Here is a 21,683-nt window from a genome sequence, read left to right on the forward strand (position 1 = left end):
ACTGAGCTCAATGTCTTCTGAATGTACGTGGTCGGTCCTCGTCATGTTGTGCTTCATCCTGGCTACAGGTGCACATGGAGGTATGAAATAATAAATATTTTTTTTTAAATTTACGGGATTTTCTTTACGCAATTTCATGGGCCAGGATTTGACTTGTATTCCAACAAACCACTTTTCCCGTTATTTGAAGGTCTTGGAAACGTTAAAAAGCATGAAAATAAAATTTTGTTAATATTATTTAATGCTAGTGGTAAAATTAGGCTCAGCGAGATTAAGCCCTATTGCAAAAAAAAGTTTAAAGGTTATCTGCATCATTGTAATTTCTAGATTGTTATTAAAGAAAAAACGTAGCCTACATCATTTGATGATGTGGTGTAAATGACACTGTGGCTTGATACACTGACACCGTGACTTTTAAAAGAAAATGTCAGAATTCTGTGGTGTTGCATGTGGTTATTGAATGTTGGATAATATTATTGTACAAATAAAATAGGCTTAAATGACTAAGAGAGTCCTTAGGACCAAAACTGTTTATAGTTAAAGAAACACCTGTACATGAGATTTTATTTGGTCTAAATATCAAAACATATTATTTTGGACAGTGTGAGAATGTGGATTTGAAACTGGACATGCTAAATTTGTGTGGAACATTTGGCTTCTGTGTTTAAATTTGTATTTGAATTTATCATTGTTTAAAAATTTTTTAACACTATTACAAACTAAAGATGTAAACACATTATTAGGATTGTAGTGGACAAACATTAATAAACATAATGATTGACTGTTGTAAATATTGGGGAGTATGGAGGAATGTCTATGATGTTTACAACCCTGGTGCAAATATCTAACCCGATCTTATGAATGTGCGTTTCAATGGCACGATTTTCTAATTCTATTTGGCGCACTTTTTATACGCAGAAATGGACTTTGGCAAGCGTATTATACTCAGTTGGTACAGCACTCTTACTATTATATTTAATATTATATATATGCCAAAATGCGTATTATATGCACATTAAACACATGCGTATTGTATGCATGCTAAAATCAGTATCTGCGTATAAATAGCACTTAAAATACAAAAAAAAAATAGTGCCATTGATATGTATTTTCATGAGACTGGGCTCATATCCTGCACTATCCTGTAATGACATTTTTTGTTGCTTCCTCTGTACTTATGTTTCTTGCAGGAAAAGTGTGCACTGTAAGGTCAAGCAAAGGTGAAAATGTCCTCTTTGGATCCAATTTCACCTTCTCCTGCATCTTTAACAAGCAATGCACCAAACTAATGTTTCGGAATAGGACGCTAATTAAATATAAACAATACCCCAATTCAAGTGAGGTGTCTGTGGATGTTAAGAATTTAACAGAGCCAAGCACCTTCAGCTGCAATTGTAAGGAGGAGCGCTCAGAACCATGTGGAATTGACATCAAACCAGGATGTAAGCTTGTAACTTTCTATAACATGTCTTTATTTCAGGGTTCCCACACACAGAAGTCTGGATCACTAAATTTCTATAGTGATTATACATTTTCCAAATTATTCTCAGTTCCGAAATCAGCCAAAATGCAGTCTTTTTATAACAATTTAATCCTAACTTTAAATAATTGGATAAGTGTTGGAGGTTCACTGTTCCAAAGGTGTGGTAACCCTGTCTTGTATCATGACACATTATTCAACTTTGCTAGCAATATATCTTTTAGAGATGCAAAATAAAGACACCTAGTCTTAGTGACAAATTAAATGGTTGAAACTAATTACTGAAACTAATTACTTTGGCAAGGGTGAAGACTTTGAAACTGTGAAGTGAAATTTCATGCATGACACAGTCATGTGCTTCTTTTTCAGACCCTCCACATGTTCCACAAAATCTGACCTGCATTCAGAAAATTAAATCTGGCAACGTCACTTGCATTTGGACAACAGGAAAGGGTACCATAATCAACACCACATGTCAGTTACGGTGAGTCAAATCAACTTTACAAGAAGGATCGTTTAGTTTACAGATCACATGATGTAACCCAATGCAGAGACATATGTAAAGTTTCATTAATTGTGTCACTTGATGTTTTCCCTGTGCTTTAATAGGGTTCAAAATGGCCTGCACCTTGCCTACGAGAGTACTATGAACTCTACAGGATTTTGTCACTCCAGCTTTCCCATCAAAAACTTAATAATGCCACAGCTCTTCATGTTGCTCAATGTCTCTAATAGCCTGGGCTCAAAAACCTCAGGCCCCCACACCATCATCCTCAACAATATAGGTAAAGAAATTCCAAAACTCATTGTTTAAAACATCAAAAAGAGTGAAACCGTTCAGTTGAATTCACTGTTTAGGATAAGTTATGCTTAATATGGATGACTGAATTGATTTTTGTGTAGTCTTTTTACTGATTCATTTTAAGTGCACTCTGCATTTGCTGCATCCTTAAAAAAATTATGATTATATGACAAACAGTTTTTATGTCCATGCCAAAAGCAGAAATACTGCATGATGCAAATCAAAGCCAGTCAGTACAGTGTGTGGGTGAGATTTCGTTCTTGCAAAATACTAAAGAAGTGGTTCTTAACCATTTTAAAATATTTGAGTCATAATTTCTCATAATTAATACCTGCTTCATTATTTTAGAAAAAAAAATATTTTATCCACATTGAAGATCCACATTTTATATGTTGTGCTTGATAAGCAAGAAGTGTTGTGGGTAGGGGAATTCCAAAGAATAAAAATCAGGTCAATTTGATAGAATTGATTGTTTTTACACCAACCCACTTGTTGACGTTATTATTACAGACAGCTGCAGGAAAAGATCTTGTCTTGACTTCATCTTAAACCAAAAAGAATTGGATTGCATTTCAGCTGTAGAATAATGTGGACTGAAAACTATGCATTGCTTCTCTGTTTATTTACAGTAGAACCCTCAATGCCTGAAATCGTTAATGTGAGCTGTTCTTCTCGATGGTGCAACCTACACACAGACAATCACAGCTTGAATGTGGTTGAAATGAAATACAGTGAAGTAAATGGGAACTGGAGCACCCTTCAGGTAAAGCTTCTGGTTGAAAAATTGTGGTTTAATTGTTCAGTTACAGTCAGATTGAAGTGGTATACAGACTCAAAGCCACTTCTCTGAAGCTGCAGACCTATCAGTCATCCGTCTTGGTAAAGCTGATAAATAACAATGCTGAGTTGCAAAGTCGAGTCGATTCATGATGATACAGACAAAACCCACAAAACCTCACAGATTAGTTCGGGCGTCAAACCACAAGCCCTCCATGATGACTCAAACCTGGAATAAGAAATGTCAAGAAAGGGGTTTTCTCAATCCTTATCGTTAGGAAATTGAACCGCTGACTGTTGCTGTTCCCACAAAGTACGTCTTGATGTGTCTTTATCAATAACATGATTTCAGTAACTATTACATACAGCATAGGACAACCAGCTCAGCAGGAATACAAAACCTTGTCATTATAATGCAGAAATATGTTTAGAGATCCAAAAATGGTCTAGTTGATGCTTTCCACTGGTGAAAGTACTTCTGCCATTTGCGTGCTTAAAGGGATACGGTAATTACAGTTCAAACAAAATGAACGTTTGTCATCATTTACTCACCCTTGTGTCCTTGGAACATAAACGGGGAAATTCTGAATGCCGTTTGGCATCAGTGACATCAAACAGTGTGTGATTCATTCATAGATGGCATGTTGTATTTGACTGTGAATGAGGACATACATATAATGAAAATCATATTAACGTTGTTCTTTTAAACTTTTGATTCATCAAAGAACCCTGAAAAAAATGTATCCGTTTCTATAAAAATATTAAGCAGCAAGACCATTTTAAACTTTAAAACTCCATTACTTTTGTATATAAGATGGGTTTTATGGTGAACTTTTCCTTTTAATACAATCTCTACATAGGAATTTCAAAGAAGCGTTCAAACATTCTTGATATTTTAACATTAAAATAACATGCAATGTAATAACATTTTAATTTGAACAGTCATTTTAACAGTAAACCAGAGAAATCTTCATAGTTAAGATATAACATGTGTGAAAACAACACATTATATTATATTGTCTCCGCAGACTGATGGTAAGAGCAGATTGAACATATCCTCACTGCAGCCATATACCACGTACAATTTCCAGATCAGGAGGAAAATCAACGATAGTGTAGGTCTGTGGAGTGAATGGAGTCAACAAAAGGCAGCAAAAACCAAAGAAGAAGGTATGAAATATAAGGACTTTCATTAAGTCACATTTTGTAATTATAGAATTCGGAAGGCAGTTTTCTTGTGTGGTTATTGTGAGCTGCTTATTTTCTCTCTTTTAAAGTCATCAGAAAGCGTAAGAGGGATCAGATGAATGTAGGTAGTCGTGCGTGTTCTGGAAAGAGTACTTCAGAATGTGATGGTGTTAGATAAGCTGACTGTACTGACGTAGGACAGTCACTTTTTTTGTCAGCATGTCCCAGGTGCTTGAGATACTGTGGCAAAACTAGTTGAAGCAAGCTTGAGTGGTGACTGATTAAATTAACTTTTGATAAACTTTTTAGTTACTTGACTTAGATGAGAAGTGACTATGTAAAAGTACATTTGAAAACTTTCAAGTTTGATGGGAGGCACTGACTTTTGGTGTAGCTTCAAAAAAATTGTGGAGATTATTTTAGAGAAATACACCCCACTATATGCTGATAATCAACAATTTACTCAATTCACATGCCAAGAGAAAAAAACATCGTAATTGTTTTTCTTCTTCTCTCTCTCTTTAGCTCCTGATAAGGTGCTTGATGTCTGGTACCTTCAAGAACCGAAACCCCCACAATCTAACAGCAAGTGTTTCCACATATTTTGGAAGGCACGTAACCCTTGACCAACCAAAATTAATTTCTGTATTTTCTATTAATGTTTTATGTAGCGGTGTACATGCTACGGACAGGTGGCTACACGATCCCCTCCCCCTGTACTTAACTTTTCATACAGGCCCTTAAAGGTCAAACCACCACTAAGTGATGGCTTGCTTGTGTGAATTGCATCTTCCCAAACACACTGTTAGTCTGAAACCAAAAGTTAGACTACAGTCAGTTTCAGTTTACAAAAAACTGAGTAGTGGCTTAGAGGAAATGATGGATTTGAGAATTTTCATGTTTGTGCCTCATGTCATTAATGGTTGACTCTGTCAAAGATTTTGGTCAGATGCATGCATTCAGGCAAATTGAACTGCATAATAAAGACTGCTTTTATATTCATGTTCACTTTATTTTAGGAACTGAATTTATCAGATGCCAAGGGGGAAATTCTGAGGTATAATATAAGTGTTCGAGAGCAAACGGGAATGAGGAACCCTATCATCGCAGTTCCACCCAGCAGAAATGAGAGAATATGCTGCTCTCATTGTTCTGTGTCAGTGTCCGCAGTTAACTCAGTGGGTCAATCTCCTGTCAAATTTATTACTCTGCATTTTCCAGGTAAGCCTGTGGTTTTTAACGTTTTAGCAATGCTGAGCCAAATAACTGGTTTAATAAAAAAGAAGCTAATCTCAATGCATATGTGGTCAATACAGTAAGTTAAGCCGTGCCTTTTGTGTTTACAGGTCTGGTTTCAGGTTTCCTGTCACACAGGACATTGAATAATTACAGTGTTGCCCTCTTCTGGCACAAGCTTGCCATTGCAGGCACTGAATATGTGGTGCATTGGTATCCAGTTGGAAACATAGAGGCGATTCAGTGGATTAGAGTGGTGGATACCACAGCTCACATTACAGGCAAGTTTAATTGGATGGTATGAGTTAAGAACAATCAAAATTGGTTGGTTTCCAGACTGTAATAAAAGTAGTTTATCTCTTTCTTGTACCCTTTATTCTGCTGTCTATCCAGGTCTGCAGCCTCAACAATGCTATGAAGGTGCAGTTACCGCTCTGCGATCACCTGGTCCCAAAATGGCATCCATTAAAAGCATCTCCACATGGCAGTCAGGTTAATTCTTAATGCTCATTCTGCATAAATCTTCATCAAAGTGGATTAAATCAGTATATGCTGTATGTGCACACACTTCCATTAAAAAGTTTGGATTCAGTAATATTTATTTATTTTTTGAAAGAAAATACATTTTTACATTAAATTGTTCAAAATTGACAGTAAAACATTTACAAAAGATTTAGATTTTTCAGCAATGAGGCCTGAAAAAATAATGGTTACCACAAAAATATTAAACAGATGTATTTTCAAAACTGATAATAATTAGAAGTGTTTCTTGAACACCAAATCAGCATATTAGAATGATTTCTGAGAGACCATGTGACAATGATAAATGGAGTAATGGCTGCTTTTCCATCACAGGAATACATTGCATTTTTAAAATATATTACAATAAAAAACAGAAATATGTATATAGATTAAACTGAAACATTACTATTATTTTTTAATGTATTTTTAATAAAAATAAATGTAGCCCGGGTGAGAATATAATTTTCCTCATCATAATGACTGTGTCTTGGAATTCACAGCTCCAGAACAGGGTCCAGTTCCTCAACTTTGCTCGAAGAACAGCGAGAGCTTGAATGTGACATGGTCTGAAATCCCTCAAAGGAAGAGAAAAGGGTGTTTGAAAAAATACACTGTCTACTTGATGGACAAGTTGAAGGGAGATATTCACAATTTCAGTAAGGCGTATCTTATTTTAATAATAATAAAAAATAATAATTCAAGGCCATTAAACAACCATTAATTGGTGGATAAATGTTTACAGATAAAATATTTACTGTTTGCTCCCAAGATTTCACAAAAAACAGCTACTTACTAAACAGTGCTAAATAAACTGTGATATTAGAAGTTTTCTAATGTGGTGCTACACTTTGGCTGCAGGTGTAGACCATCCAAACAGACAGTATGTCATCAGCAGTCTGTCCCCAGGACAGTGTTACAGTCTGTGGGTTACTGCCTGGACTGATGCTGGGGAGGGACCCAAAGGAAGTGATCTCCCAGTCTGCACACCATCAGACTGTATGTATATATGTAGATTATAACACTAAAAACAATCTTAGTAATCATATGCTGGGTTTTAATCCAAATATTAGGCATTTAAAAAAAAAAACAATTTTGTGAAAAAGATGTTTGTCACCCATTTAATAAAAGTGACCTTGTCCTCTTTCAGCTGAGAGAATGCTGTCCCTTGTGATCTTGACTGGTGGAGCAGTACTTTTGGCCTGTCTTATCCTCCTGTGTTTCTGTCAGTTCACCTCCGTCCAGAAAAGGTAAGAATCAGCAGAATGTTTCCAATTCTACAGAAACAAAAAGGCTGTTTTTCTGATTTAAAACACTGCCATGTCTGTTCTGCTTGATAGGTTCTTATGCTGTTGCCAGGGTCTGCTGCCTATTATTCCAGATCCAGCAAACAGCAAATGTGCAAAGACATGCGCTGATGATCAGGTAAATATATGGAAATGTCCACCCAGGCTGTATTTTCAAAACAAGTGAACTATAACTGCATTTATATGGGCATCAATGCAAGATTTAGCATCTAGGTTAAGAGTTAGGTTAGGTTAACATCTAGTTCACCCAAAAATGAAAATTCATAAAAATCATATCATCATTTACTCATCGAGTACACATCTTTTTTTCTGTGGAACACAAGAGGACAGCAGAAGACTGATAATCTCTTCCTCAAACCGCAGCCTTAAAGGGTTAGTTCACCCAAAAATGAAAATTATGTCATTAATGACTCACCCTCATGTCGTTCCAAACCCGTGAGACCTCCGTTCATCTTCGGAACACAGTTTAAGATATTTTAGACTTAATCCGACAGCTTTCTGTCCCTCCATTGAAAATGTATGTATGGTGTACTGTCCATGTCCAGAAAGGTAATAAAAACATCATCAAAGTAGTCCATGTGACATCAGAGGGTCCGTTAGAATTTTTTGAAGCATCGAAAATACATTTTTGGTCCAAAAATATCAAAAACTACGACTTTATTCAGCATTGACTTCTCTCCCGGGTCTGTTGTGAGCGCGTTCACAACACTGCAGTTTAGTGATATCCGGTTCGCGAACGAATCACTCGATGTAACCGGATCTTCTTGAACCAGTTCACCAAATCGAACTGAATCGTTTGAAACGCTTCGCGTCAACAATAAGCATCAATCCACAAATGACTTAAGCTGTTAACTTTTTTAACATGGCTGACACTCCCTCTGAGTTCAAATAAACCAATATCCCGGAGTAATTCATTTACTCAAACAGTACACTGACTGAACTGCTGTGAAGAGAGAACTGAAGATGAACACCGAGGCGAGCCAGATAACGAACGAAACATTGACTCATTCTCGAGTCAAGAACCGTTTCTGTCGGACGCGTCCGGTTCGAGAACCGAGGAGCTGATGATACTGCGCATGCATGATTCAGACTGACACACAGCACGTCTGAACCGACCTGGTTCTTTTGGTGATTGATTCTGAACTGATTCAGCGCGGGGGTAAACCGAAGGCTTGAATTAAGGGCAATCATCGCCAATGAAGTCATTACGTCGAGCGCAAAAGAACTGGTGAACAACCGTTTTCGGCAACCGGTTTATTGAATCAAACTGTCCGAAAGAACCGGTTCGCGGAAAAGAACAGAACTTCCCATCACTACCGGTGATCCGAAAACCGATGCAACCGGTTCTTGACACGAGAACGAGTCAATGTTTCGTTCGTTATCTGGCTCGGTTCAGTCAGTGTACTGTTTGAGTAAATGAATTACTCCGGGATATTGGTTTATTTGAACTCAGAGGGAGTGTCAGCCATGTTAAAAAAGTTAACAGCTTAAGTCATTTGTGGATTAATGCTTATTGTTGACGCGAACCGTTTCAAACGATTCAGTTCGATTTGGTGAACTGGTTCAAGAAGATCCGGTTACATCGAGTGATTCGTTCGCGAACCGGATACCACTAAACTGCAGTGTTGTAAACGCGCTCATAACAGACACGGAAGACAAGTCAATGCTGAATAAAGTCGTAGTTTTTGATATTTTTGGACCAAAATGTATTTTCGATGCTTCAAAAAATTCTAACGGACCCTCTGATGTCACATGGACTACTTTGAAGATGTTTTTATTACCTTTCTGGACGTGGACAGTATACCGTACATACATTCTCAATGGAGGGACAGAAAGCTCTCGGACTAAATCTAAAATATCTTATACTGTGTTCCGAAGATGAACGGAGGTCTCACGGGTTTGGAACGACATGAGGGTGAGTCATTAATGACATAATTTTCATTTTTGGGTGAACTATCCCTTTAAAAGCTCATTCATGTGTATTCATAAATTCTTGTCCTTCAGTTTGATTCGCTGAGTGTTCTTGCAAGAGTTTTGGAGCCTGTTGCATGAACTTTCCAGACTAGTCTTACAATTTGTTCATCATTTAAGTTAGTTACATAATGTCTAATTTGATGACAAAATGTAAGACTGATTACCCCTTGTCTAATTGCTAGTTGGTAAGAATATGAAGACATATTCTTAAGGTTGGTCACACTGGACTACAATAAATTCCTTCAGATGCTTGTCTTTTTTTAAAACATGAACTCAGCTTATAACAAATAGTAATACATCCAAACAATACACTCTACTCCACTTTCCTGAAATGCAAACTTGCAGCTTTAAACCTTGTTCTTTTAAAAGGTCATGCTATGATGCATCAATATTCTGCTGGTCACACATGATACTAATTTGCAGGTCAGAGTTCACCCAACCTGCACTTTGAAATGCTTTGAAATGCAAAACTTCTTTGCATGAGCTTGTATTTCCAGTCTCCAGTATTCTCATAGACATGAATGGAATGAAAAGTGTAGTGTGACCAACCCAAATGCTTAACAGAATGACTCTGCAACTGGCCCCTGATATACAGTCCAATAGCATTGGGACTTTTCATTCTTTGTATCAGTCTACTTGCTTGGTGCAGTGGTGGGAATTTTTCAGTTGCTCTTTCGTCAGGCTACATCATTATTGAGTGACTTGCTTTGTGAGTGAGCTGTTGAATCAGTTACTTTAAGGTGTAGTTCACCCAAAAAATTAAAATTATGTCATTACACACCATCATGTCGTTCCAAACCGGTAAGAAAATTCATTTTCGGAACACAGATTAAGATATTTTTGAAGAAATCCGAGAGCTTTCTGACCATGCATAGACAGCAAGGGAACTACCACGTAAAATGCCAAGAAAGGTAGTAATGACTTCGATGAAATAGTCCATGTGACATCAGTGGTTCAACTGTAATTTTATGAAGCTACAAGAATACTTTTTGTGCACAGAGAAAACAAAAATAATGACTTCCATGTTAGTCTTCGGCACGCGTTTACCAGAGTACTGTGACATACATGTGGTTCTGCTGACGCAGGAACTGGCGTTCTAACGTAGAACCCGGGGGCCTCATTTATAAAAATGTTGCACAGAAATGTTACGATCATATCTCAGATATGCGTAGGTGCGATTCACAGAATGATCATACGCACAGAAAATGCATGTATGCCTCTCTTTCAGATGTGAAATCTATGAAGCGCAAATGATCTTGAACTTGCGCGCAACTGAATGGTTTCAGCTTTCTGCCTTGTAAACAACTCCTAATTGATGTCATTAACATATAAAAGATCACCAGTCATCTTCCAAATTCTTTAATTGAGAAAAAACGAGCTGCAAGAACAACTTACATCTCCAAAAACCTGCAGTACTCCTACAAGAAAAAGTGCGTACATCTGCTCAGACTCTGACATGATGCTAAGCACTTTTCCATGTCAAAGCCAGTTTTAATAAATATGAACGCTGTCGTGGATTTAAGCGTACGCACACTCTAAGATTAAATCTGTGTGTACACACGCTTTAGAAATGAGGCCCCAGGCACTCTGAGCCTTGTTTACAAGTAAAAAATGATGCACACTGTCTTCGTAAACATGTCTAAAGATTTCGACAGACAGGGTGACTTGCCATTTTTTTTGCCCAGCCTTATTTGAACCAGAATATACAGACGATGAACTAAGGGAGATGGACGTTCTTGGTCAAAATGCCTGCTCCTACGTCAGCAGTACCGCATGCATGCATCGTGGTACTCTCATGAACGTGCGTTGAAGACTGGCATGGAAGAGAAGAAATCATTAACTCAATTTCTTTGCACACAAACAGTATTCTCGTAGCTTCATAAAATTACGGTTGAACCACTGATGTCACATGGACTACTTTGATGATGTCCTTACAACCTTTCTGGGCTTTGAATGTGATAGTTGTGTTGCTATCTATAGGGAAAACAATAAAAGGCATGACTTACATCGCATCCAGCTAGCCAACTCCCTCCAAGCTCCATGATCCGTATTTTTAATATTTTTCTTAATTTAAATGTCTTGTGAAAGGATATTTTTGTAAAGATAAAATCAAATGTACTTTCATCTCGGAAGAGATATCCAATCACATGATGCCAAAATATATAAAAACAACACTGATTCGCTAAAATCAAAGGTGGGAGGGTCTGGGGCGCAGAGGACAATCTGAAATAAGCCAATTAGAGCTCAGCCTCAAGTCACATGCGTTTTAAAAGTTTACAGACCTATTAGACACCCATTTGTCCAGTGCCCCACACATACCACAAACAAAAATAGTTTTGATGTTTAATATGTGCTAACATGACTACCAGTTAAACAGTATGACTAAATAATGCAATGTCGTGATTATTTTTCAATATATATTTAACTTATTTTTAACATGTTGAATTAGACTTCTTCCCTGGCTAACTTACTGACCAGCCACCATTGGTCAGAAAGCGCTTGGATTTCATCAAAAATATCTCAATTTGTGTTCCAAAGATCAAAGAAGGTCTTACGGTTTGGAATGACATAATGTTGAGTAATTAATGACAATTTTCCTACAATTTTTTCTACTACTCTTTTCATATACAGTTTTTTTTTTGCCTTTTTACGTTCAATATAGTAGGGAAGTAGGCATATTTGGACACAGGGGAAGGTAGTCTCAAGATGCGTTTTTAAAGATCCAGAAATCGTTAGCAAAATACTACTAATGCTAAAAAACCACTTCACATTGTGCAGTGGTCAAAGATGTCACTCTACTGTATGTTTACATGTAGAAAAAAAAGGAGCAAAGTTTAACAAACATTCAACACATTTTCAGAAACCTACTGGAGTATTGTAATTTGGTTTTAAAATAGAATTGGATTTGTTGGCCAAAATGGTGTGAACATGAACTGTAAATGTAATTCATTAACCAATACACACCTGTTCCCCCTTCCGACAGAGTGAAATCAAATTCTACCTAGACCAGTGTGACTCCAGCGTGAACGAGGAGCCTTACAACGTGGATGTGGAGGAAGTTCCCTATCCCTCCATCTGCACCTACATCAAAAGTTTCTCTCAGGAGTCCAGCTCCTCTGATGCCACCCAGATCACCAGGATCACAGACATGACGGAGGACTACATCTCCACTCATGGCGCAATAAGTGGAGGAGAAGAGGAAGATGAAGAAGAGGAGACAGGTTTTGAATTCTTCCCAAGCACGCACAGCCCTTTCCTGGAGCCCCTGGTTTTAACTGGAGGAAAGCTGACGCTGGATGCAGTGAAAATAGACTGCAGCGAGTTTCTAGATCGCACATGATTCTCAAGAGGCATTAAAATTTGACCTGACAGTGACTATACTACGGATGCTGAAAAACAACAATGGACAGCCCAAGAATAGTCAGTCAGAAGGACAAACTTTTTCTCCTTGCTCTGAAATCCAGCCATACCGGGGCATCTCAAGCTAATGTTGGACATTTTCGCAATGTAACGCAAATAGCAAAAGATTTTCTTTTTGCATATTGTGATGAACATCCAAGTGAAATGGATACAATGTATGACAGGATTGCTACTATCTGTCTGTTGTTGATTGGATGGAAGCAGATCTGAATGCAAGCTTGCAGTTGATTTTACGGAAGCAAATGGTTTAAGCGGAGAAGTCTGGCATTGAAGTCTGATGCTTCACTGGAAGATAAAATTATATTTTAATAAAAAAAATAATATAAGGTCAAAAAAAAAAAAAAATACACAGCCTGCCTCAGCTACTTATCTCTGAAATACAGATGACCTAACAGACTGTTAACAGCCCATCAAGAGTACGGATACTTAAAGAATGTAAATTGTAAAGGTTTTAGGCCATATTCTACAGAAATTTCATCTATCCACTAAAACACTCAGCAGCTGTCCAACACTAACTTTAAAACTGTCATTTTTCAACTCTTTCACATAAATCAAGAAAAAATTGCACAAGTTTCAATATCAAGACTCAGTACTCATATCTACTCTAATGCAAGATGTTTGACACAAATACATGTCATCAGCACATTAAATTTTCATCAGCTCAGCTGAATACTGTCCAAATGTAAAGTTTTTATTTGCAAGTAAACCTTTAAAGTCAAAGCATCAATAAAATAAAATAAATGTTTTTAGGATATTTGTGTGGTTTACTGTCACTACAACTTTAAAATGAAATAGTAAATGGGTCTGTGGAGAGACTTTGATTTTGGCCTATAGACATTTTACCAGTCACAAATAGTTGTTCCTACATATTTCACAAACTAAACCTCAATAATAAACTAGATTTCAACATTTTCTGAAGAAAATGCGAGTTGCCAAATGCTTTTGCAAAATATGGACTTTTGTAAGTACAAGTGCAAGTCCACTGTAAATGCAAATTAACCACCTCATTTACAACAAGGTCCCATTCGTTAACCTGAATACAGTAAGTATTTCTACAGCATATGAGTTCAAATGAATGTAACATTTTTAAATTCAAAACTTGAAATTCAAAATTCAAAACTTGAATGTCAACACTAATGCAACATGCAAAATAAATAAATGGCTCATTATGTTGACTAATGCATTAACGGTTTACAACTGGGACCTTATTGTTATCTCTAAGCCAAACTCCATCTCTGACACCATTTTAACCAATACTACACCATACCATAAGAGACCATATACAGCTACTAACAGAAACAGTATCACTATTGGAATTATATTTTTGTTGGTGGGGGGTTACAATAAAACGTAACTAACCAGCATCAGACGAGCAAGTTTGAGGCGGTTTCATCTTTGAAGTTAAAGTCAAACAACAACTCTGTATGAATTGACCATCTTTTAATTATTGACAGAGGTCTAATAGCAGGGCAGGAATTCACACATCACTCAGCTGTTCCTCACTGAACAGGATGGGGTTTCTTTCAGATCAGTTATGCAGTAAAGCTGTTGTAAAAGCAATGGGGCAGAAAGAAAGTCATTTCTAACAGGATTTATCCATAACCTAGCTCAAATTTTTCAGTAAACAGGAGTAAGGTGTGTAAACTTTCTTCTTGTATTTACACTGGAACTTTGCGCAACAAGAATGATACTATCCTGAGTTACCAGAGTCAATGGTATAAAGACACCATTTTGAACTTTACAGTGGTCATTCAATACAAGACACTTTTTGTGGCGAGTGCAACTGAATCATCAGAACTACATGTTGCCATTAGTTTATGAATCATGAATTGTAAATTTAATCAAAATGATTTCAGATAGCGTTTCAAGGCCCGCCTTCAGGGAACCGAGTTGTTTAATTCAACAATGAGCAGAACCAAAATGCTCTCTAATTTCCCTTAGCAATGCAGTAACCTTTACAAATTAAAAGACTAACTCGTAGATCTTGCACCTGAAATGGCTGCCTTGTTATGAGGCGTTTCTGTGTAAATAGCTAGCTACGGGACACCTTAAGATAAACCGGCGTGCTCTTCACACATATTTTTGGAAATGCATATTTTCAAGCAGCAGTACAAAAAGTATCCATGAACAATGCTTAATTTCTGAGAAAAAAGAAACAACAAAAGAAACACTGTATGAAAACATCCCTGCTACCTTATTTCTAAATACAAAACCTCAACCAATAATTTGCTTCAGAATAGCAAGAAGTCCGTCATTTTTTTTTTTTTTTTAATTTTCCATCTTTTTTTCTAAAATAGGTAAAATCAGTCCTCAGGGGTGAATGGCATGGATGACAGTCTTCCATCATTTCGTCTGTTGAAGGATCCATTAGCATGCAAGCCTCGTAGACAAGGACCCGTGGAGGAGTGATCCTCCTGGGTGAGCAGAGTGGGCCGTCTGGACAGCTTAAGCCAGGGCTGGGAAAGCCTCTGGGTCGTCCACATTAGGGACAGACACTCCACCGACCTAAAAGAAGCAGATACAAGAAAATAGCCCATTGGAGTCAAACGACTAAAACTTTAGGAGTTATTGTTCTTCTTTGAGATTATCTAGAAAAACTAATCATGTACTTAATTATTTAAATGTTTTTGAACAAGTCTTGATTTGCTCACAAAGGCTGTATTTATTTGATCAAAGAACAAAGCAAAATCAATAATATTCTGAAACGTTAATTTAAAATTTTGTAAAACAATTTAAAAATGTAATTTATTGCGGTGATGTCACATTTTCAGCAGTCATTATTCCAGTTTTTAGCATCATGATCCTTCAGAAATCATTCTTGTATGCTGATTTAGTCCTTAAAGAAACCTTTCCTATTATCAGTGTAGAAAACAGCTGTGTTGCTTAATATCTTTATTTGTGAAAACTGTGATGCATGGTTTTCAGAATTTTTTTGATGACTAAAACGTAAAAAAAAAAAATATATATTTGATTTTTTTTTTTACTGATCCCAAACTTTTCAACAATAATACTCCAGTCAGCCAAGTGTTAACATAGAATCATAACTGAATCAGGCGTGCGTTACTCTATAAAAAAAGGTTGTGATGACAACATCCATCTTTGGATGGATGTGCAAATTATCCAGTTGTAGAAAAAAAAAATATATATGTACACCTGTACACGAAATGCACAGAGAGACTGTACCTTGTCTGGCCTGCGTTCACGAGGTGGCCTGGTAGCAGGAGCTCCACGGCCTCCTCTGCCACCTCGTGGTCCTCCACGACCACGTCCTGTGCGGCCCAGGTCCCCAAAGTTAATCTCCAGCTGGGATGTAATGTCATTAGCTGATTTACGGATGTGGTGATCCCCAGCGGCATCATCAACAGAGGCCTGCAGGGAGAAGAAGAAGAAAAAAAAGAATACATGTAAGTGATATAATAGAACTGCACGATTAATCGTTAAAAGATCACGATCTCAATTCAAACACCCATGCGATCCGGTTTCTAAACGACAATGATTCGCCTGTCTATTGTGAAAAAATCATATTAAAGTCACTGAATGACAATTAAGTTCATTCAAACCACTTTTTCTTCATTTCAATATAAAAAATTGGTGTATTAAATATACTTTTTTAAAAATACATATATATTAAAATGTTTAATAAATCATTCAAATTAAATACTTTTAAATAGACTGCAGCAATAATGTTGTCACATTATTTTGCTTAGTTCAGAATAGTGAGAGAATCGTGATCTCTATTTGAGAACAAAAATTGTGATTCTCAATTAAACCAGAATTGTGCAGCTTTATGATATAATATTGTACTTTTCTATGAAATTGAGTTTTTAGTTTAACACCCAAACATCTATAACTATTAATTTCCCAACTGGGACGTAAAGGACTGAAGCTACAAAAGACGACAATGAATGTGATGAAACAGCTTCTCAATAATACAGCCTGAAGGCTTGTGTGTTTTTAAAGAAACAGTGGGGTTGTGCTTTTAGAGTAATGACGCCAAACTAAATGGAGAGCAATCAGGTTCCTCAAGCACACTTCCTGGCTACTTACAAGTATAATAAAAAAAATAACACCGCTTGACTTGGGGAATGGCAGGAATGCAGCAAAGTTTTACATTTAGCATGAAAGAACAAATAAACACTATGAAACATAAAAAGCTCAAACACTGTCATTTTACTTACGTCCTCGGCCTTAGACTTGTGCAGAACGTATCCTTTCTTCCAATCGGTTCCCTCATTGGCTTTACGAATGTTGAATTCCACTTTGGCTCTCTCTTTATTCTGCTGGGCTTTCCATTCATCCAGAGTCATCTCCTTAGCACCTTCATCTTTAACCTCCTCTGCCTCATTCTCCCTGTGGAAACATCAACATCAAAATCAAGCTAAAAGTGCTGCATCCAGTTAGTTCAATCCTAATTAATTAAAAAGCACTACAATTAAGAAGGGATCTTCAGTAACTGTTAAAGATTGTAAACATGATGTGCTTTTAACAGAGCCATTGTTCTTGAATCAATCCTAATGTTACACACTACGTTTTTGTTTAATTATAGGTGGGAACTTATGCTAATAGTGTGGGCAGTAAATGGAAAGCAATGACTCAACCAGGGCTGCACGATATATCGTTTTAAGCATCGAAATCACATCGCAGGATGTGCTGTTTGGTATACTGATCGTTATTCCGTATGGACCAGGTACAGGGTTCAGGAAACGCAGGTGATTGTTGGATTAATTGCAAAGTTTAGCCATCATACAATGAAGGTTCATCATTTGCATGTGTTTCAGGTTCTGTCGGTTTAAACATTCAAGCTATTTTAAACCAAAGCGACCTTTGCAAATCATTTGAACTTTGTGTCAGTACGTCATGAACAGAATGTGGTTTACTGTTTACTGTCTGGGATTTGTTCTATCGCGCCGCATCCACTGTAGACAGCATCACTGTTTATAATGGGTTCTAGCCTATAGTATTTTGTCATGTCGTGCCACGCCACTCACGTCCGGTGTGTAGACAGTGAGAGCCTCGCAGATTTATGTGAACACCGAATTCCATTCACTTGTGCTTGAAATGACATGCGTGCAAAATTGTCAAAATTCATCTCTCTGCAAGTATCCTTGTAAACACAGTTGCTTATGGCTTAGGTGAAGGTAAACAATTGAGAAAGAAAATGGATGTGTAACATTATATTTGTTCACAGCAGTTTAATGTTCCTGTTGCTTTCTGTGTCATCATGTTGATCAAACAACAAAACACAGAAAAATCACTTGTGTAGCTTTAACACAGATTGCTTAGATTAAGTTTATACAGTGAAGACTATGCGGTATTATTTTACATTTGATTATTCAATTTCTGTACCTGAAAACTGTAAAAAAATATAAAGCACTTTATTTTATTTGTATCTTTGTTCTATTATATTTATCTATGCATGTAATTTATTTTCTATGCTGATTTACTCGCCTACAAAATCACCCTAATCATTGATTATTTATTTTCCAAATAGAGCTATTCAAGTCATCTGGTGATTATTAAATTTTTTTTTTTTGTATCACAGAGAAACGAAAAATTTCTATTTATATTTTTTCCAATTTCGTGCAGCCCTAGACTCAGCAGTGCGGCGCTAATTTAGAGCTGAAGTGTACACACTTGTTCTCCGAGTCAGCAGGTGGGTGCTCCTCTCCTTCAGGGGTGTCCTCAGTGACGTTTGACTGGTCAAGCTCGCTGTAAATGAAAAGGAATGCATCCAATTTCACAAAACTAACATGACGAACCAAAATACCTCCAACTGACCAGTCTGTGGATCAAATTCATCTGCGTTTCTGGCAGACAAAGGATCGGTTGCTCCACTGACCTCAACTCATCCTTAACAGTGCCCCAGTTATGAGATCCACTCCCTCCACGTTTTTCCTCTGCTCTCTGGCTGCTGAAACAAAAATTAACACTTAGCTTTGATAGGTCACACAGGTGGCATTACATCTGGATTTAACATGTGGATGCAAATGACTTACGATCGGTCGCTGCCGCTGTGTCTGTCAAACTCGCGTTTGCCGCGAGAGTCAAAGCCATCAGTCCTGCCAACACCTCTGCCCCGGCCTCCGCGCCCTCCTCTGGCACCTCCACGACCCCGGAACGGCCTGTCACCGACAGACCTGAAGAGGAGAGATAATAAAACCGTTAGATGTCAGTCGTTTCTGATAAAATTATCTAAATTTGGATCTTAACTGAATGGATTAAGAGCCTTTAAAGGTTTAAGCAGATTAGCAGAGAAAAGGTCGGGTGTTTTCACTAAAAGAGTTTATGAAATTTTGAATGAACATTGAGTTCAAAAATTCTTTTCAAAATGAAACAATAAGAATTGTTCACAATAAGATCTATAACACGCATTTTTTAAAATAAGGTGAATCGACTTCACGTTATCAGAAATTAAAAAAAAAAAAACATTAAAAACAAAAGCATCCTTCTGTTTGAATTTAACATTTTCTATATAAACTTCAAGGGTCAAATATTCATTACCACACAAACAAAGGTCAACTGACTCACTTCTCCACCGAAAATTCTCCACCCTCAGCAGGTTTTTCATCAGCGGGTTTGTCAAAGCGTCGTTCACGTGGTGGCCTCCTGTCAGGCCGCCTGTCAGCTGGTGGACGACCCTCCCCCTGACCTCCCTGCGGCTGAGGTCCTGGCTGACCCTGCTGCTCCGGTCGGCGGCCCATTTTCCTCATGCCTGCAAAACAGACACAGTAATGATTCAACTCCACTGATACCAACAAGCATCAGAAAACAATAATGAATGAGATGGGAAAAAAAACACACGAGGCGTCGTCTTAATCTGAATCATATAAAATTCACTCCAATTAATGTTCTTGACAAGAACAAAAACTGTCATTATTCATTCACTCACCCTCCAAATCACTCCACAACAGCGTTACTCATTTCATTAGTGTAACTCTAGAGGCTGAATAACAGAATCTGCCACCAATCACTTTTATTAAAAAAAAAAAATAAACTAATCAAAAAAAGTAAATGTCATCATCCCTTACGAAAATTGACCATGGTTTAACTACAAATATATATATATATATATATATATATATATATATATATATATATATATATATATATATATATATATATATTTATATATATATATTTTTTTTTTTTTTTTTTTTTAAATTATTAAAAAAAAAAAAAAAAAAAAAAACATGGTTACTATAGTTAAACCATGGTAGCCACAAATTAACCATGTTTTTTCTAAACTAACAATAGTTTAACCATGGTATTTGTAGTAAAACTGTGGTTATACAAATGGTGTTCAATACGCCAAAAAAAAAAAAAAAACATGGTTACTACACATTTACTACAATGAAACAATGGTTAATTTGCGTAAGGGGTATCTCTTAAAGCTTTAAAACAACAGGAGGATGTTAATACATTTAATTTCTGGCACACTATCCTTTTAATTGTAAAAATGGACAATACCAAAATTCTCTGAAAGGGAAGAACGATGTAAATACATACTATTATTCTATTACTTCTTCAGCTGGACTGCTTAAAACTGTCTGTTTTTCTTATTTACTTGCGCAAGAGACCTGTGTGTTTTTTCTATACTTAGTTTTCACACTAGCAGAGCAGTAAACCCCACGCGGTGGGTCTCGATAATAATGGTTTGTGCCACTTGACTGATCCCATCCTCCACCTACAGAAATAGACGCTCTCGCGCGACCCAACAGCTGATCACGCGCCCGCCGTCCCGCCCGCGCGCACCTGTTCACGAGCCGCTGCCTCATCTCATCCAGATCAGTCAGGGCCACTGACACCCGAAAAAAACGTTTGACAGCCCTACCTTCAGAATAGTTCAGCCCGGCGCGATTTTAAAGCACGTAATGAAGTTAAAAACCGGCGTTGAGCGAACAACAATAGGAGGGTTTTCAATGGGAGTGTCATGTGTAAGAGGACGGACTTGTGTTGCCTCAGACACGAGGTTGGAGCTGCACTGCTGCTCGACGCTAATTAAAAGCCATCGATAACGGACTGTGCATTCGGAGACTACCAATAAAGTTTTTAACACTGAATGGGAGATTTTTACTAGTATGTGGTGTTAAATGCACAAAAATACCGGGCATTTAACAAACAAACTGATGGTTATCATTAGGCCTGCAGCTCATTAAGAATCTATAAAATATTAAGCAGCAACAGGTTCCGCTAACGTGCGTCACTCAAAAACAACGTACGGCGCGAAAAAGCATATTTGCTGAAAGCGCTGTAGGTTTTTGGGATGTCAGGCAGTTCATCAACAATAGTGATGTGCGTGACCTCATGGGCTTAGTAGCGCCTTTTGCAGACTACTCACTTAGGAACAGTGTGAGCAAATGACGAGTTCAATGCAAGCGATGTTTACCATCTTTCTTGAGAGGAACGGGAACTTGTGTCTCTTCTTTCTTCTCGGGAACTGCGTTTCTTCTTTCTTTCTGTGAGACCTTTTTGGGCTGCTTTGTAGCCTGCGCGGCGGTCTTGGCGGCACCAGGGGCGGTCGCGTCCTTCTTCTTTTCTGCCTGCTTTAACAACTCAAACGGATCCTCTTCATCATCAAATAGCTGGTCGAACCGATTGGTTACGACACAGCCGAAACCTTCTTGCAGATGTCCGGGCATGATGGCCCCCTTTCAGCAGGATTCTCCTCCGATTCTACGGGGCTTGAGCGAGCACTTCGCTGCGAGATGCCACAAGATGGCTGTAAAAGACTCACGCTTCTCTTCCGGCGTAAAGACATCCGGGACTCTGACCGCAAAGTCGTATGGGACATGTAGTCGCACAGAGAAAAGAGAGACAGAAATGACTCAACATAGTTTTAATTTGCTAGATTGGCTTTTGTATTGTCATTGTATTAAAATGATGTATTATTGTAGATAGAAGATTAAAAGATAGAATATTACGCAAAGATCTATAAATCTAAATATTTCACTTTCATTTTTTTCTTAGTGTGAACGCGACT

At 37.5% G+C, this 21,683-nt stretch overlaps 2 protein-coding genes across 5 annotated transcripts in view; one reads left to right on the forward strand and one right to left on the reverse strand.

Moving 5' to 3' along the window:
- Positions 1-13,455, forward strand: part of LOC109093447 (interleukin-12 receptor subunit beta-2-like) — a 14,041-nt gene extending 586 nt beyond the window's left edge. For 2 of the 3 annotated variants that reach the window (XM_042726065.1, XM_042726067.1), the window contains exons 2-16: positions 1-80; positions 1,191-1,442; positions 1,850-1,964; positions 2,090-2,265; positions 2,912-3,045; positions 4,088-4,229; positions 4,773-4,858; positions 5,267-5,468; positions 5,594-5,764; positions 5,877-5,975; positions 6,506-6,661; positions 6,864-7,001; positions 7,153-7,252; positions 7,343-7,427; positions 12,267-13,455. The exon at positions 1-80 is cut by the window's left edge. In XM_042726065.1, coding sequence (XP_042581999.1) covers positions 11-80; positions 1,191-1,442; positions 1,850-1,964; positions 2,090-2,265; positions 2,912-3,045; positions 4,088-4,229; positions 4,773-4,858; positions 5,267-5,468; positions 5,594-5,764; positions 5,877-5,975; positions 6,506-6,661; positions 6,864-7,001; positions 7,153-7,252; positions 7,343-7,427; positions 12,267-12,623 — 2,283 coding nt within the window. In that variant the 5' untranslated portion in view covers positions 1-10 and the 3' untranslated portion in view covers positions 12,624-13,455. The remainder of the gene's footprint in view (positions 81-1,190; positions 1,443-1,849; positions 1,965-2,089; positions 2,266-2,911; positions 3,046-4,087; positions 4,230-4,772; positions 4,859-5,266; positions 5,469-5,593; positions 5,765-5,876; positions 5,976-6,505; positions 6,662-6,863; positions 7,002-7,152; positions 7,253-7,342; positions 7,428-12,266) is intronic. The other variant, XM_042726068.1, reaches the window with a different exon arrangement.
- Positions 13,456-14,126: 671 nt separating this feature from the next.
- Positions 14,127-21,463, reverse strand: serbp1a (SERPINE1 mRNA binding protein 1a). 2 transcript variants are annotated; one of them, XM_042726069.1, is made up of 8 exons: positions 21,090-21,463; positions 19,232-19,415; positions 18,700-18,840; positions 18,543-18,611; positions 18,338-18,412; positions 16,882-17,053; positions 15,887-16,072; positions 14,127-15,208 (listed from the first exon to the last, which is right to left on the reverse strand). In XM_042726069.1, the coding sequence occupies exons 1-8, from the start codon at positions 21,340-21,342 to the stop codon at positions 15,149-15,151; spliced, it is 1,140 nt and encodes a 379-aa protein (XP_042582003.1). In that variant the 5' UTR covers positions 21,343-21,463; the 3' UTR covers positions 14,127-15,148. The 2 variants fall into 2 exon arrangements, with proteins under 2 accessions (XP_042582003.1, XP_018960704.2); XM_019105159.2 differs by having other exon boundaries at positions 18,543-18,614.
- Positions 21,464-21,683: the final 220 nt, after the last annotated feature.

Source organism: Cyprinus carpio, chromosome B6 (assembly GCF_018340385.1).
Source record: "Cyprinus carpio isolate SPL01 chromosome B6, ASM1834038v1, whole genome shotgun sequence".
NCBI lineage: Eukaryota > Metazoa > Chordata > Actinopteri > Cypriniformes > Cyprinidae > Cyprinus > Cyprinus carpio.

Coding starts and splice junctions, on each gene's coding strand:
- serbp1a (XM_019105159.2), bottom strand. CDS start 21,342: ATGCCCGGACATCTGCAAGAAGGTTTCGGCTGTGTCGTAACCAATCGG. Junction 18,413..18,542: donor ACTGTTAAGGATGAGTTGAG/GTCAGTGGAGCA, acceptor TTTCATTTACAG/CGAGCTTGACCAGTCAAACG. Junction 16,073..16,881: donor ACAAGTCTAAGGCCGAGGAC/GTAAGTAAAATG, acceptor TTCTCCCTGCAG/GCCTCTGTTGATGATGCCGC.